General features: G+C 38.3%; 1 protein-coding gene across 1 annotated transcript in view; it reads right to left on the reverse strand.

Moving 5' to 3' along the window:
* The window catches only part of CFAP44 (cilia and flagella associated protein 44), a 172,439-nt gene that overhangs the window by 65,881 nt on the left and 91,206 nt on the right, over window positions 1–15,352 (reverse strand). The window contains exons 18-23 of the mRNA XM_007947452.1: window positions 14,260–14,530; window positions 10,995–11,050; window positions 10,477–10,639; window positions 8,842–8,972; window positions 4,581–4,777; window positions 2,998–3,172 (exon numbers count right to left, since the gene is read on the reverse strand). Coding sequence (XP_007945643.1) covers window positions 2,998–3,172; window positions 4,581–4,777; window positions 8,842–8,972; window positions 10,477–10,639; window positions 10,995–11,050; window positions 14,260–14,530 — 993 coding nt within the window. The remainder of the gene's footprint in view (window positions 1–2,997; window positions 3,173–4,580; window positions 4,778–8,841; window positions 8,973–10,476; window positions 10,640–10,994; window positions 11,051–14,259; window positions 14,531–15,352) is intronic.

Genomic DNA, 15,352 nt, shown 5'->3' on the forward strand with positions numbered 1-15,352 from the left:
AGTTGCAATATTGAAAGGTTCTATGGGCAAAATACTGAATGATGCAGGATGCATCAAAAGAAGATGAAAGGAGAGTCACTATACCAAAAAGAACTGGTCCATGTTCATCCATTTCAGGAGGTGGCATATGATCAAGAACCAATGGTACTGAAAGAAGAAGTCAAAGCTGCACTGAAGGAAGGAATTGGCAAAGAGCAAGGTTCCAGGAATTGACAGAATGCCCATTGAGATGTTTCAACAAATGGATGCCACACTACAGGCACTCACTTGTCTATGCCAAGAAATCTGGAAAACAGCTACCTGGGCAACTGATTGGAAGAGATCCATATTTGTACCCATTCCACAGAGAGGTGATCCCACAGAATGTGGAAATTATCGAACAATATCATTAATATCACACACAAGTAAATTCCTGCTGAAGATAATTCAAAAACGGTTGTAGCAGTAAATTGACAGAGAACTTCCAAAAATCCAAGCTGGATTTAGAAGAGGACATGGAATGAGGGTTATCATTGCTGATGTCAGATAAATCTTGGCTGAAAGTAAAGAATACCAGAAAGATGTTTACTTGTGCTTTATTGACTATGCAAAAGCATTTGATTATGTTGATCATAACAAATTATGGATAATATTGGGAAGAATGGGAATTCCAAAACACTTAATTGTACTCATGAGGAATCTGTACATAGACCAGAAGGCTTTTGTTGGAATAAAACAAGGGGATACTACATGGTTTAAAATCAGGAAGGGAGTGAGTCAGGGCTGTATCCTTCAACCATATTTATTCAATCTGTATGCTGAGTAAATAATACAAGAAGCTGGACTATATGAAGAAAAATGCAGAATCAGGTTGGGAGGAAGACTGATTAACAACCTGCGATAAGCAGATAATACAACTTTGCTTGCTGAAAGTGAAGATGACTTGAAGCACTTATTGGTGAAGATTAAAGACTTCAGTCTGCAGTATAGATTACCTTTCAACATAAAGGAAACAAAAATCCTCACAACTGGACCAATAAGCAGCATCATGATGAATGGAGACAAGATTGAAGTTGTCAAAGATTTCATATTACTTGGTTCTACAATCAACACCAATGGAAGCATTAGTCAAGATATCAGACGATGTAATGCACTGGGAAAATCTGTTGCAAAACACCTCTTTCAAGTGCTCAAGATCAAAGATGTCTCTTTGAAGATTAAGGTGTGCCTAACCCAAGCGATGGTATTTTCAATCACCTCGTATATATGTGAGAGCTGGACAATGAATAAGGAAGACTGAAGAGTTGATGTTTTTGAATTGTGGTGTTGGTGAAGAATACTGAAGGTACCACGGACTGCCAAAAGAATCAACAAATCTGTCCCAGAAGAAGTGCAGCTGGAATGCTCCTTGGAAGCAAGAATGGCCAGACTTCATCTCACCTACTTTGGTCATGTTGTCAGAAGGGACCATTCCCTGGAGAAGATATCACGCTTGGTAAAGTGGAGTGTCAGTGAAGAAGGGGAAGGCACTCAAAAAGATGGATTGACACAGTGGCTGCAATGATGGGCTCAGGTATAGCAAAGATTGTGAGGCTGGCACAGGACCGGGCAGTGTTCTGTTCTGTTGTACACAGAGTCGCTGAGTCGGAGTCAACTTGATGGCACCTAACAACAACAAAGGTGAAAGAAAGGATCTCTGGTGGTGCTGTAGTTAAAGCACTGAGCTGCTAACCAAAAGGTCGGTGGTTCAACTCCACCAGGCATTCTCTTGGGGAAAGATGTGGCAGTCTGCTTCTGTAAAAATTTACAGCCTTGGAAACCCTATGGGGCAGTTCTACTCTGTTCTAAAGGATTGCTATGAGTCAGAATAGACTAAATGGTAGTGGGTTTGGTTTTGGGAAAGGTGAAAGACAAAACTATGAGATGTTAGTAGGACATGAAGGAGAATATCTTCATGATGTTGGAACAGAAAAGGATTTTTTAATCTTTAAAAATCAACAATCTGAGTGTATTTGCAAAATGAAATTCCTTGATTTGAAATTATAAGGATCACAACTAGAATAAAAATGACCTCAAGGTATCACTGCCCTGAAAGACCCAAGAGGCCTGTCTTTAATTTCTGTGTTTATTTCTGTTTCTTTCACTTTTAAATTTAAATATTAACCATGATGTGATAGGGAGCTCTGGTGGCGTAGTACGTAAGGCATTTGACTGCTAACCAGAAAGCTGGTGATTCAAACCTACCAGCCACTCCTCAGGAGGAAGACTGGGTAATCTATTCTGTAGAGATACCACCTCAGAAACCCAAGGGGGGTCACTATGAGTCAAATTAACTCTACGGCAGTGAACTTGGTTGTTTTGGTTTTTGGTGATAATTAAGGTTATCAGTCAACTTGGCTGGGCCTGGCTTTGAGTGGCTGGGCAGCTGGGTATAGTTATTCCCCATGGTGAGATAGGTAATCAACTCCATGGTAGAATCTACTAGAGCAGCTAAGTAGCTTCCTTAAGGATGTGGTCAGCTTCTAGTATATAAGGAGAAGTGGTGAGAAAGGTCTGCAGCTTTTGGCATCCTTGAATCCTGCATGTAGCTGAGTTATCTATCGTTCAGCAGCCTGCCACATTGTCTGCCGATCTTGGGACTGCTAATGGACTTGAACCAGTGGCCTGCCATGGTTTGGTAATATTGAAACTGTCCTTTTTTCACTTGTAGATGTTGGGTTTGTCAGAGTTAGCCTGAGTAAAGAAAGCCCCCAGCTTCAGTGGGCCGGGAGCAAGAGGCAGAGCTGAAGCCCAAGGTTGTGGGGTTTTCGCCCAGTCCCTAGAGCCTGGCACTTTGAACTCAGACTTCTAGCCTCCTAAACTGTAAGAGAATAAACACCTATTTGTTAAAGCCACCCATTTGCAGTATTTTCTGTTAGAGTGGCACTAGAGACCCAAAACAAATGCCAATAAAATATTTTTAAAATGTATTTTAAGACTCACAAATTAAAAAGATAAGAATTTAAGTAAAAAACTCACAGTTCCTCCCATTCCTTTTTCCGCTGCAGAATCTTCTGTTGAGCCCTTTCAGCTTTTAATATAACCTTCCTCGTTTTCTCAATTTGATTTCCCACCATAATTTCACTTAGGGTTTTAGGTCGAAATTTCTTCCCTTTTTCTACAATTGATTCTTCTGGTATGCTAACAGCCATACCTATCCAAGAGCATCAACATTTTTTTTTTTTCATTATTTTTGAGATACAAAAATAAAAAGCTCAAATAATAATTGTTTTTAACACGGCACATTAAAAAACTCCAGAGAATATAATGAATCTACAGATCAAAGTATTTAGTGAACAACCCCAAAATAAGTACTGTGAGATGCCAACATAACAGGGTCTAAGTGATATTTCCTGTCCTTAAAGACCTTATATAAAAAGTTGGCAAGATAAGATATATACTAAATGACTAGAGAACAAGAAAAATAATGGTGGACAACTAACAGACATTGGTAAGCTGGGAAGTAATGCTTATGATGGGGGGAGGGCAACAAGCTGTGTCTCATTTGAAATGTGGAATATAAGGTAGTATGTACAAACTGAGGTGGTGTGTGGCCAGTTCATAACTGGTCAGAAACACATAATCAAATCCAAGATTTTGAAATTATTGGCTTGATCAATTAACAAGTATTCCTAGGGAATTACTTTTTTTCATGCTCAAGCTATCATGAGAAATATAATGAAGCTCTGGTGGCATAGTGCCTAAGGCACTTGACTGCTAACCAGAAGGCTGGTGGTTCAAACCCACCAGCCACTCCTCGGAAGGAAGATGAGGCAATCTACTTCCGTAGTGATACTGCCTCAGCAACCCAAGAGTCGCTATGAGTCGGGTCCATACACACACACACGCGCACACACACACACATATGTTGTTGTTGTTGTTATGTGCTGTCAACTGTAAGTATATAGATATACATATATATAGTACAGTGGTTAAAGTGCTCAGATGCTAACCAAAAGGTCAGCAGTTCAAATTCACCAGTTGCTCCTTGGGAGGAAGATATGGCAGTCTGCTTCCATAAAAGATTTATAAGCTTGGAAACCCTATGAGGCAGTTCTACTCTGTCTTATAGGCTGCTATGAGTCAGAATCAACTGGAAAGCAGTGGGTTGGGTCGGGTTTGGTTATTCTCAGTTCATTCATTCTGTTTAAAGCATTTGTTCTGCAAAATGTAACGTTCTGGCTCCTCACTCTGTGGAGAGTGGCAGGAATCTGGGAAGAAATACTGCCTAGAAACGAGCATGTGGGGAAATTACAGATTAAGGAGTAGCTGGAAGTGGGAAGTAAGAAACAGTATTTTGGTATTCTTCCCCCAGTCTCACGAGCAGGTTGGGTTTTCTTTAGCAGTTGTACTAAAGAGGAAAGCTAACTTGGAGTAATTACTGGAGAAACATGACTTTTTGATTATTTATTCCAAAGGCACCCATCATGGAAGGAAGGAGGATAAGAGATAGAGCTCAAGCCACTGAAGAGGGCTCAAAGGTTCTTAACATTAAAAAAGACAACTTAGTTCTGAAATCTTAACAAGTAAGTATTAATAAGTCTTTTTATCATTTAGGCTACCTGTATCTTTCTGGCTATCCTTTTTTCCAGTTCCCTCTTTTTCAAGCCTGTCCATCTTGCTCAGTCTTCTGTCTGTCTGACTTGTTTGTCTGGATCTGGAGTACTTAGAGGACTTCAAAAGCCTATAGGAGGATATCTTGTGGCTACTTTGTATGGCATGAACCACAACAGTATCACTTTCCAATGAATCACGAAATCTGGAAATAATAAAATATTTATAGTGTTTATCATTTAAATCATCTGAGTAACTATTAAGTAATAAGGACCATAGTATAATATCTTTATAAATAATATGATCATGGCATGCTAGATGCTAAATTTAACTAGACATAGCATGTATATGCATGATATTCCATATATACATATCTATAGCATATGGTGTATTATATGTCATTACCATGCAATGGAAGTTGGACAAGACTTGGTTACAGAGCAAGCAGAACTTTATTTTTTAATGAAAATACTAAATAATTCATGAGTACAATCAAGTGCTCAGGGATTCCCATTCTTCTCAATGTTATCCATAATTTTTCATGATCCACACAATCAAATGCCTTTGCATAGTCAATAAAACACAAGTAAACATCTTTCTGGTATTCTTTGCCTTGAGCCAAGATCCATCTGACAACAGCTATGATATCCCTTGTTCCACGTCCTCTTCTGAATCCGGCTTGAACCTCTGGAAGTTCTCTATCAATATACTGCTGCAAACGTTTCTGAATTATCTTCAGTAAGATCTTACTTGCATGTGATATTAATGATATTGTTCTATAATTTCTACATTCTGTGGGATCACCTTTCTTTAGAATGGGCACAAATATGGATCTCTTCCAGTCAGTTGGCCAGGTAGCTGTCCTCCAAATCTCTTGGCATAACTGAGTGAGCGCCTCCAATGGGGCATCTGTTTGTTGAAATATCTCAATTGGTATGCCATCAATTCCCGGAGCCTTGTTCTTCACCAGTTCTTTCATTGCAGCTTTGACTTCTTCCTTCATTACCATTGGTTCTAGATCATATGCCACTTCCTGAAATGGATGAAGATCGATCAGTTCTTTTTGGTACAGTGACTCTGTGTATTCCTGCCATCTTCTCTTGATGTTTCCTGCATCATTCAATATTTTGCCCATAGAATCTCTCAATATTGCAACTCGAGGCTTCAATTTTTTCTTCAGTTCTTTCAGTTTGAGAAATGCTGAGCGTGTTCTTCCTTTTTGGTTTTCAGACTCCAGGTCTTTGCACATTTCATTATAGTAATTGGCTTTGTCTACTCGAGCTGCTCTTTGAAATCTTCTGTTCAGCTCTTTTACCTTTCCATTTCTTCCATTTGCTTTAGCAATTCTCCGCTCAAGGGCAAGGTTCAGAGTCTCTTCTGAAGAGACTCATGAGGAATCTGTACCTTGACCAGGAGGCTGTCGTTCGAACAGAACAAGGGGACACTACATGGTTTAAAATCAAGAAGGTAGTACGTCAGGGTTGTATTCTTTCTCCACACTTATTCAATCTATATGCTGAGCAAATAATCCAAGAAGCTGGACTATATGAAGAAAAACGTGGTATCAGGATTGGAGGAAGAATCATTAACAACCTGAGATATGCAGATGATACAACTTTGCTTGCTGAAAGTGAGGATGACTTAAGGCACCTACTGATGAAGGTTGAAGAATACAGTCTGCAGTATGGATTACATCTCAACATAAAGAAAACAAAAATCCTCACAACTGGACCAATGAGCAGCATCACAATCAATGGAGAGAAGATTGAGGTTGTCAAGGAATTCACGTTGCTTGGTTCTACAATCGATGCCAACGGAAGCAGCAGTCAGGACATTAGACGACGTGTAGCATTGGGGAAGTCAACTGCGAAGGAACTGTTTCAAGTGCTGAGGAGCAAGGATATCTCCTTGAGGACTAAGGTGCGCCTGACACAAGCCATGATATTTCCAATCGCCTGGTATGCATGTGAGAGCTGGACAATGAATAGGGAAGACCGAAGAAGAGTTGATGCTTTTGAGTTGTGGTGCTGGCGAAGAATACTGAAAGTACCGTGGACTGCTAAAAGAACTAACAGATCTGTCCTGGAGGGAGTGCAGCCAGAATGCTCCTTGGAAGCAAGAATGGCCAGACTTCGTCTCACCTATGTTGGTCATGTTGACCATTCCCTGGAGAAGGATGTCATGCTTGGTAGGGTGGAGGGTCGACGAAAAAGGGGGAGGCCTTCAGGGAGATGGATTGATACAGTGGCTGCGATGATGGGCTCGAGTATAGCATGGATTGTGGGGCTGGCGCGGGATCGGGCAGTGTTTCGTTCTGCTGTGCATGGGGTCGCTATGAGTTGGAAACGACTCGACGGCACTTAACAACAACAAAAACAACAACTAAATAATTCATTATTATGTAATTAGTTTAACTTATGCTTATATGTGGAAATACAAAAATTTTGTAGGAAGAGTGATGTTTAGTAGTAAGTGCATTATATCAAACTCTGAGGAAATATAATCTACCCTATCTATTACATATAACATACATATATTGTATGTAATAGATATATTAATATATTGTACATCTATAAAATGTGTAGAAACAAACATATATAAAAAAATAGCTAACACCACATGCTACTTCTGGGTTGACAATACCCATGAAATCTCCTTTATTGCCTGGCATTCCAGAACCCTGGAGATGACACAGCCCCTGGGGACTCTTCATCCAGATTCCCGGAATATGACATACATAAACAAATGTGTGTGTGTGTGTGTACACACACACACACATATAAATCAATAAGGTACCACTCCTGGGTATGTAACTAACAGAACCAAGTCCTTCTTTCTCCCAAAAGACATGTAGAAGAATGTTCATAGCAGCATTAGTCATAATAGCCAAAAATTGGAAACAACTCAAATGTTCATTTATAGAAACCTGTTAAAAGTTCATCAATAGAAACCTGTTGCTGTCAAGTTGATTCTGACTCATAGAGACCCTATAGGACAGAGGAGAACTGCTTCCTAGGGTTTCCCAAGCTATTATCTTTAAGGAAGCAGACTGCCACATCTTTCTTCCATGGAATGGCTGGTGGTTTTAAACTGCCAACCTTTCAGTTTGTAACCTAGAGCTAGGCTACCAGGGCTTCCTTCATCAGTAATAGAATGAATAAATTGTGATATAACCATTTAATAAAACATTACAAAGCAATGGAAAAGAATGAACTATTGCTACATGCAACAATATGGATGACCTCAGATATAATACTGAGTAAAAGAAGCCAGGTACAAAAGAATTCTACAGCAAGGCTCCATTTATATGGAATTCACAGACAAAAACTGTTTTGTGGTGATAAAGATTAGGATGGTTACCTTTAGTTGGGCAATATACTTCCAGTAGTGATACTGCCTCAGAAACCCATGGAGGGGTTGCTATGAGTTGGGTCCGACTCGATGGCACATAACAACAATGACAACAGTGGGTAGGTTATTTACTGAGAAGAGTCCACAAGGAAACTTTCTAGTTGTTTCCATTTTTTTTTTTTCTATAAGTGATCTGTATCTTGATTTTAGTAGTGAAGATGTGTATAAAAAACCAAACTCACTGCCATCGAATCAAATCCGACTCATAGCAACCCCTCCTTGGGTTTCCAAGATGGTATCACTACAGAAGTAGATTGCCCAATCTTCATTCCAATGAGTGGCTGGTGGGTTTGAACCATCAGTCTTCTGGTTAGCAGTAAAATGCCTTAGGTACTATGCCACCAGAGCTCCCTAGAGATGTGTGTACATCTATAAAAAAAATTCTCAATCTGTTCAGTTAAGATTTATACACATTACTGTATATGAATTGCATTACAATAAGAAGGGAAAAAAAAGTAATTTCCTGTAGGAAGTCAAATTGGGGCAGGAGAGGGATAGGGCAGAGAGTTGCTGTCTTTTATTATATAGGCTTTGGTTTGATTTTTTTTATTTTTAATATATACATGATCATGTATTAATTTGATATAAAATAAATAACTTATCAAAATGAGAAAGTAAATATGTACACGAACTGTTAAAAAATTGTTAAACAAAATTTCCTAGATTTATATTAGAAAGGAGTGAGCATGAAGCTGAGGGAGATGTCAGTAGCAATAGCAAGAAGATGCCTAGAGATGCAAGAGTCAGTGAGTACTTCAGGATACCTCTCATCTGATCACTTCTGACTAAGCTATTTTAACAATATTATTCAAATATGTGCTTTCAAGCACCCTAACTTGTAGGAAATATAGATCCTACCTATTCTGCAGCTTCATTAGGCCGAGGCAATACTTCTCTTTTTCCCAAGCTAATTCCTTTTCTGCTTGTTGGATTTTATAAGTTGTTTTTCTGTTAATCTCAGCACGAATTTTGGAATCTAGATCAAAATCCTGCAGATAAATAGGAGATTTGCTCATCAAATTGGGTACTTTATCAACAATTCTGTTTTCTATACAGATACAGATTTTTAAGTTTTATCCTCAAGTTTATGCAGCATCATAATTCTCTTCCAAATATCATAAACTCTTTCCATTACAAATGAGAAATAACATGCTTAGTTCCACAAAATACAGCAAAAAGTTCTCAGAAATAATTAACAGTAATGCAATTAAAGCTACATATTAAACCATTTTTCCCATGACAAAAATAATGAATGTTGACAGAATATTTGGAGAATGCACAAAAAAATAAAAGAAATACTCCAAGCACCCCAAAACAACTACTATTATATAACTGACTGAGCCAGAGTAGAAGTTCATGACAGTTGATCATTTAGCTAAAGATTCCCTTTCCTACTGACCCTACTCCCAAGAAAGATGGCAAAGTCTTTGGAATCTTCTTGACACCACCAAGTTTTAGCTGAATGTCCTTCACCAAGGGGTTCACTTTCCTCTATAAGGATACTTAAGGGACTTCATATTTCTTACCTACAATCCTGGAAAAATGTTAGAGCCTTCATAAGCAGTAAATTTTTAAGTAGTAATTAGTCTTTCCAGAGGTATTTGTGTTTTAAGTAATGTGTGCAAAGTACTCAGTCATAGCACTTGCTTCAGCTATTTAAATTATCTCACCCACACTCTGAAAATGGTAATCCTTTTCTTAGAAACATAGCATAAAAGTCGGTTAACCAAAGATTCATTATGAGTTAGACTTCACCAAAGCATTTTTCACATTAAATTGGCAAAGTGCTTCTAGAATGACAGAATTGGGTAGGCCAGGGGTATTTAAGATGATAAATTCTAGATTTTTATTTGATTAGATTCTTCACAGTAATTATATTTAGGAAGAAGTACAAAATGAAACATTTAAGCATAACAGGTAGATGGGGCTTTGCAATAAATTACAAAAGGAAAATATGAATATAAAATTAGCTTAAACTATTTGGTCATTTTCCCCATAGCTACAACTACACTAAATCACCTTTTAGAAACTTTGTACATCAACCAAGTACTATCTTCTTAAAAGATCTCATGAATTATAGAAATTGGAGCCCAAATAATAAAATTATACATGAACCTATGCAACAGTTAGCTATCATGGCTAGTACAGTAAGGATTGACAATCAGATTCAAACCTATACCACAGAAGAAAATCTGTGCATTGAATATCCACTTATTAATGGACATTTATTTACATCTTATCTTTTACCTCCCAAAAAAGTGAAGAAAATCTAAATCCATATGTAACCTTTCTATTATGTAAAGAGTCTCATGGGCATCCAAACCAAGATGTGTGTCAAGTTCTGTGGTAGTTTAATTACTACAAACACATTGACTGGCCAGATAAAGAGAACCTTAAAAATGATTTTGTGTTTTTACTTGTTGGCAAAACAGTAGTCTTGACCATATTTTAACAGCATATGTTAAAATAAAAATAAAATTTATTTAGACTTACTGTCCTTTTAAGCTGCATATGCTTTGGTAATTCCTCATTCATTTCTAGTAGTTTCAAAAATTCATTCCTCAAAGCTTTGAGCTTTTCTCTCTTTCCAGCCTTTATTTCTTCTACTTCTTTCATTAACTTGTCATGTTCTCTTTTTTTTCTGGCATTCTCAATACTGAAAACAGAAATTTAAAAGGATAACATGTTAGGAAACAGAAACAGCATAAGAGAAAATTAGTATTCAATAATTTGGAAAGTGGGAGCTCTGGTAGCGTAGTGCCTAAGGCACTTGACTGCTAACCAGAAGGCTGGTGGTTCAAACCCACCAGCCACTCCTTGGAAGGAAGGTTGGGCAATCTACTTCCATAGTGATACTGCCTCAGAAACCCAAGGAGGGGTCACTATGAGTCGGGTCCGACTCGACGGTACATAACAACAACAATTTGGAAAGTCATTTAGTTTGGTCAACATTGCAATGTTAGTTTGCAAATACTCAAGCCCAGTTAGTGTTTTATCAACAATTCCCATACCTGTAGGCTTTGGGATCTTCAATATCTTGTGGCATTTCCTCTGTTTCAATTCCAAACTGTTAGAAGTAGAGAAAAAAGTTAGGTCTTTTAAATTGCATAATATTTCCCATACAAAAACAAGTAAATCATATCTCTTTCCTGCCAATTTCTAACCATTGTAGGTCTAGAAAATATTTCCACAAAAAACGTTTCTGTTGGGTGTCATCGAATCAGCTTCAATTCATAGAACAGAATTAAGCCCTGCTTGGTCCTGCACCAGCCTCACAATCATTGCTACGCTTCAGTCCACTGTTGCAGCCACTGTGTCAATCCATCTTGTTGAGGGTCTTCCTCTTTTTTACGGACCTCCTACCTTGCCAAGCATGATATCTTTGTCCAGGGAATAGTCCCTGCTGATAACATGACAAAAGTATGAGAGATGAAGTCTGCCAGTTCTCACTTCCAAGGAGCATTGCAGCTATACTTCCTATAAGACAGATTTGTTTGTTCTTCTGGTAGTCTATGGTATATTCAATACTTTTCACCAACACTATAATTCAAATGCATCAGTTCTATGGTATTCTTCATTCATTGTCCTGCTTTCACATCCATATGAGGCAAATAAAAATATTGTGGCTTGGGCCAGGGACAGCGTAGTCTTCAAAGTGGTATTTTAGCTCTTAAACATTTCAAAAAGATCTTTTGCTGCAGATCTGCCCAATGCAATACAGTGTTTCATATCTTTACTGCTGCTTCCATGGGAAAATGGAAATTGACTAAATTTATTTGTTTCTACTTCATTTAAATGGATGCCAAAAAAACCAAACTCACTGCCGTTGAGTTGATTTCAATTCATAGAGACCCCTCCTTGGGTTTCCGAGGCAGTATCACTATGGAAGTAGATTGCCCAACCTTCTTTCCGAAGAGTGGTGGTGGGTTTGAAAAAAATCTTGAAACTGGCTGAATGATTAGGTATGTCTATGCAGGGGGAGTGTGCCTATGAGCATGTATGGGGTTGGCAGACAATGTTTCTGCAAGTGTATTTGTATGGTCTATAAGAATTTCCAGGTATATAGTAGAGCTGACAAGGAACAGTTGTAGTCACTTCTTGGCCACAGCCAGCCACCCAGAGTAAGTGAGTAGTTGGACCTGTGGACTCAGGACCATGGCCTCAAGGGATATCTGGCTCAATTGGCATAACATACTACACAAAAACATTATTCCACATCCTACTTTGATGAGTAGCAACTGGGATCTTAAAACGTTGCAAGTAGTCATCTAGATGCAATGATGGGTCTCTCCTTGTCCAGAGCAAAGAGGAATGAAGAAAACCAAAGATGCATGGAAACAATTAGTCCAAGGGATTGGTACACCAGTATAGATGATCCTCAGCCTACATGACTATGAGACCAGAAGAACTGGATGGTGTCTGGCTACCACTGTCAACCACTCGAAGGGGGATCTATGTAGGAGATCCTAGATAGAGAGGGAGAACAATGCAGAACAAAACTCAAAATCCTTAAAAAAAAAAAAAAATGGGGGTGGTAGGGACCAGATTTGCTGGTCTGATAGAGTCTGGTGGAACCTCTGAGACTATGGTCCCAGCTACCCTTCAGGTCTGGAATTGAACCCACTTCTGTGGCTTCCAGCCAAACAAAAGACAAGCATATGAGCTGAATGTTTACATTAGGTAGATAAACTCCTTGGAGAGATCAATCATGGGAGAATAGAATGGCTGTATATACACAGGAAGACAGGAGGGCAGGAGTGGGAGGGAAGGATACAGGGAAGAGATAACCATGAGGAAGAAGTGAGAAGAGAGCTATTGTGTTGTGGGAAATTGCAGTCAGTGTCAAGAGACAAAGTGTATGTGAACTGCTGTATAGAAAATGAATTTGCTTGGTAAACTTTCACCCAAATCACAATAAAATTTTTTTAAAAAAAAATCTTGAAACCTAATCATATGTAGCATCCACTACTAGTCAAAAGATTAGTCCTTCAAACCCAACCAGTGGCACCTGAGAAGACAGACATAGAGGTTTGCTTCTGAAAACCATATAGAGCAGTTCTAGTCTGCAGACGTGGGGTTGCCATGAATTGGAATCTACTCTACAGTAACTAACAACAACGACAATGAAGGAAAGCACTTAAAAGTACTTTGTTTATTCAGGTACTATGCTGCAAAATGTCTTAGTCTATGATGTTAAGGAAAAAGAATTTTAACTAGTGAATTAAACAAGAGTCTTAGTTTGATAACTAATCAGGTCTTAAGTAAAATTAAACTTGGTTATCCTTTTTTCTCTTTCTTAACAGGTCTCTGTTTTGCTGTCATTCATTGTAAAGAAATAGAGTCTCTATTAATTGTTTTATGACTGTACCAGTCTTTTTACATATGAAATATCTGCATATTTTATGGAAGTCAAAGTTTATGACTTTACTAAAACATAGCCAATGTGAGAGACAAGTATGGTTAATAAATTGTATCTACTGTTAATCATTTCAGACATAAATTGATTGATTTCTTTTTTTGTTCTTAGCTGAGTCTTCATTCAGCAGCCTACCATGCTCTGACGATCTTGGGACTTTTAATGAACTTGAATCAATGGCCTGCTGTGTGATTTGGTAATATCAGGACTGTGTCTTTTTACTTGTCAACCTTTGGTTTGTCAGCCTCAGCAGCCAGCAGCTGTCTGAGTGAAGAGAGCTTCCAGCTTCAGTGGGCCAGGAGCAAGAGGCAGAGCTGAAGCCCAAGGTCAGGTCGAGGGGCTTTCACCCACCCCCAGAGCCTGGCATTTTTAACTTGGACAACTAGTCTTCAAAACTGTAAGAGAATAAACTCCTGTTTGTTAAAGCTATCCTATCTGTGGTATTTTCTGTTAGAGCAGCACATAGTAACCAAAACACAACCCCTCTGAGAAGAACAATGTGGTATGCATTCCATGCATGCCCCTTCAGTGACTGAACAAATAAATTAATAGCAAAATGTGTATCTGAAAAAAAGTATACATTTTGAAAATCAGAAACTTAGATCAGGAAAGTGATTGATACAGAGAAACTATCAGACTCTCTCTGAGGAAGTTCTACAACTTTAAAATAAGGAGTATTCAATACCTTTAATATTCAATATAAAAGCACTAAAAAGTCAAAACTATAATACTGGTAAGGAGATTAGTCTGTAAGATGAAAGTATCCAAACAATTTTCAATTTTTAAAAAATATGAGTAATCTTAACATCACTATTTTTAAATAAAGCTTTTATTTTTGTTGTTGTTAGTCAGTTACATACCCTGGGCAACGGCACTTTGGCTTTGATGTCTTTCTCTAATGCTAATTCAGAAAAAATGTTGAAAACAAAGATATTACTATCTGCTCCAGCAGTCACCAAGAAACGGTCATCAAAGCTAGTAGAGATGCTTTTAATATGCCCATAAGAATTATCATGGATATTGACATGCCAGTATTCCTGCATACTGGTCAATGAAAGATCATTCCGACTTAGGACATAGACTCGAATGGCTCCATCTTCCATTCCACAGAACATCATAACTTGATTAAGGCTATGAAATAAAAAGAAAGTAAATTGTTATTCATACTAATCTGAAGATAATGTTTAATTTTAAATTGATTGACAAATGACTAAAATTTTAACAGGGTAGAGGAGAAAGACCCAATTTGAAATTTGGAGCTATTTTATCTGGTCTTAGAAGAATGACCGGCCTGTATGCTCAATTCTCAATAAGAGCTAAAGAACCAATTTGTCATTTCTTCAGAATCTTTGTAACCTTGAACCTTCATTATGTGACCACAGAGTAGCATCCTTTTAAATAACAGAAGGTAAATCCATAAAATTCAGTTGCATGTTGTTGCTGTCAGATGTTTGAGTCAGTTCTGACTCATAATGATCCCTATGTATAACAGAACAAAACACTGACCAGTCCTGCACCATTCTTACAATCATTGCCATGCTTGAGCTCATCATTGCAGCCACTGTGTCAATCCTTCTCCTTTTTCACTGACCCTCTAGTTTACCAAGCATGATATCCTTCTCCAAGAATTGGTCCTTCTGACAACATGACCACGGTAGGTGAGATGAAGTCTGGCCATTCTCGCTTTTAAGGAGCATTCGGCTGTACTTCCTCCAAGGCAAATTTGTTCATTCTTCCAGAAATCCATCTAAAACCCAAGCCAAACTCACCGCCAACAGTTGATTCCGACTCACAGCAACGCCCATTGGGTTTCCAAGGCTGCAAATCTTTATGGAAGCAGACTGTCTCATCTTTCTTCCATGGAGTGGCCCGTAGGTTTGAACCACTGACCTCTTGGTTAGCAGTCAAATGCCTTAACCACCACACCATCAGAGCTCCTTTAGAAGCCCATGG

Source organism: Orycteropus afer, unplaced genomic scaffold (genome assembly GCF_000298275.1).
Source record: "Orycteropus afer afer isolate SDZICR_OR568_19922 unplaced genomic scaffold, OryAfe1.0 scaffold00184, whole genome shotgun sequence".
NCBI classification, from domain to species: Eukaryota; Metazoa; Chordata; class Mammalia; order Tubulidentata; family Orycteropodidae; genus Orycteropus; species Orycteropus afer.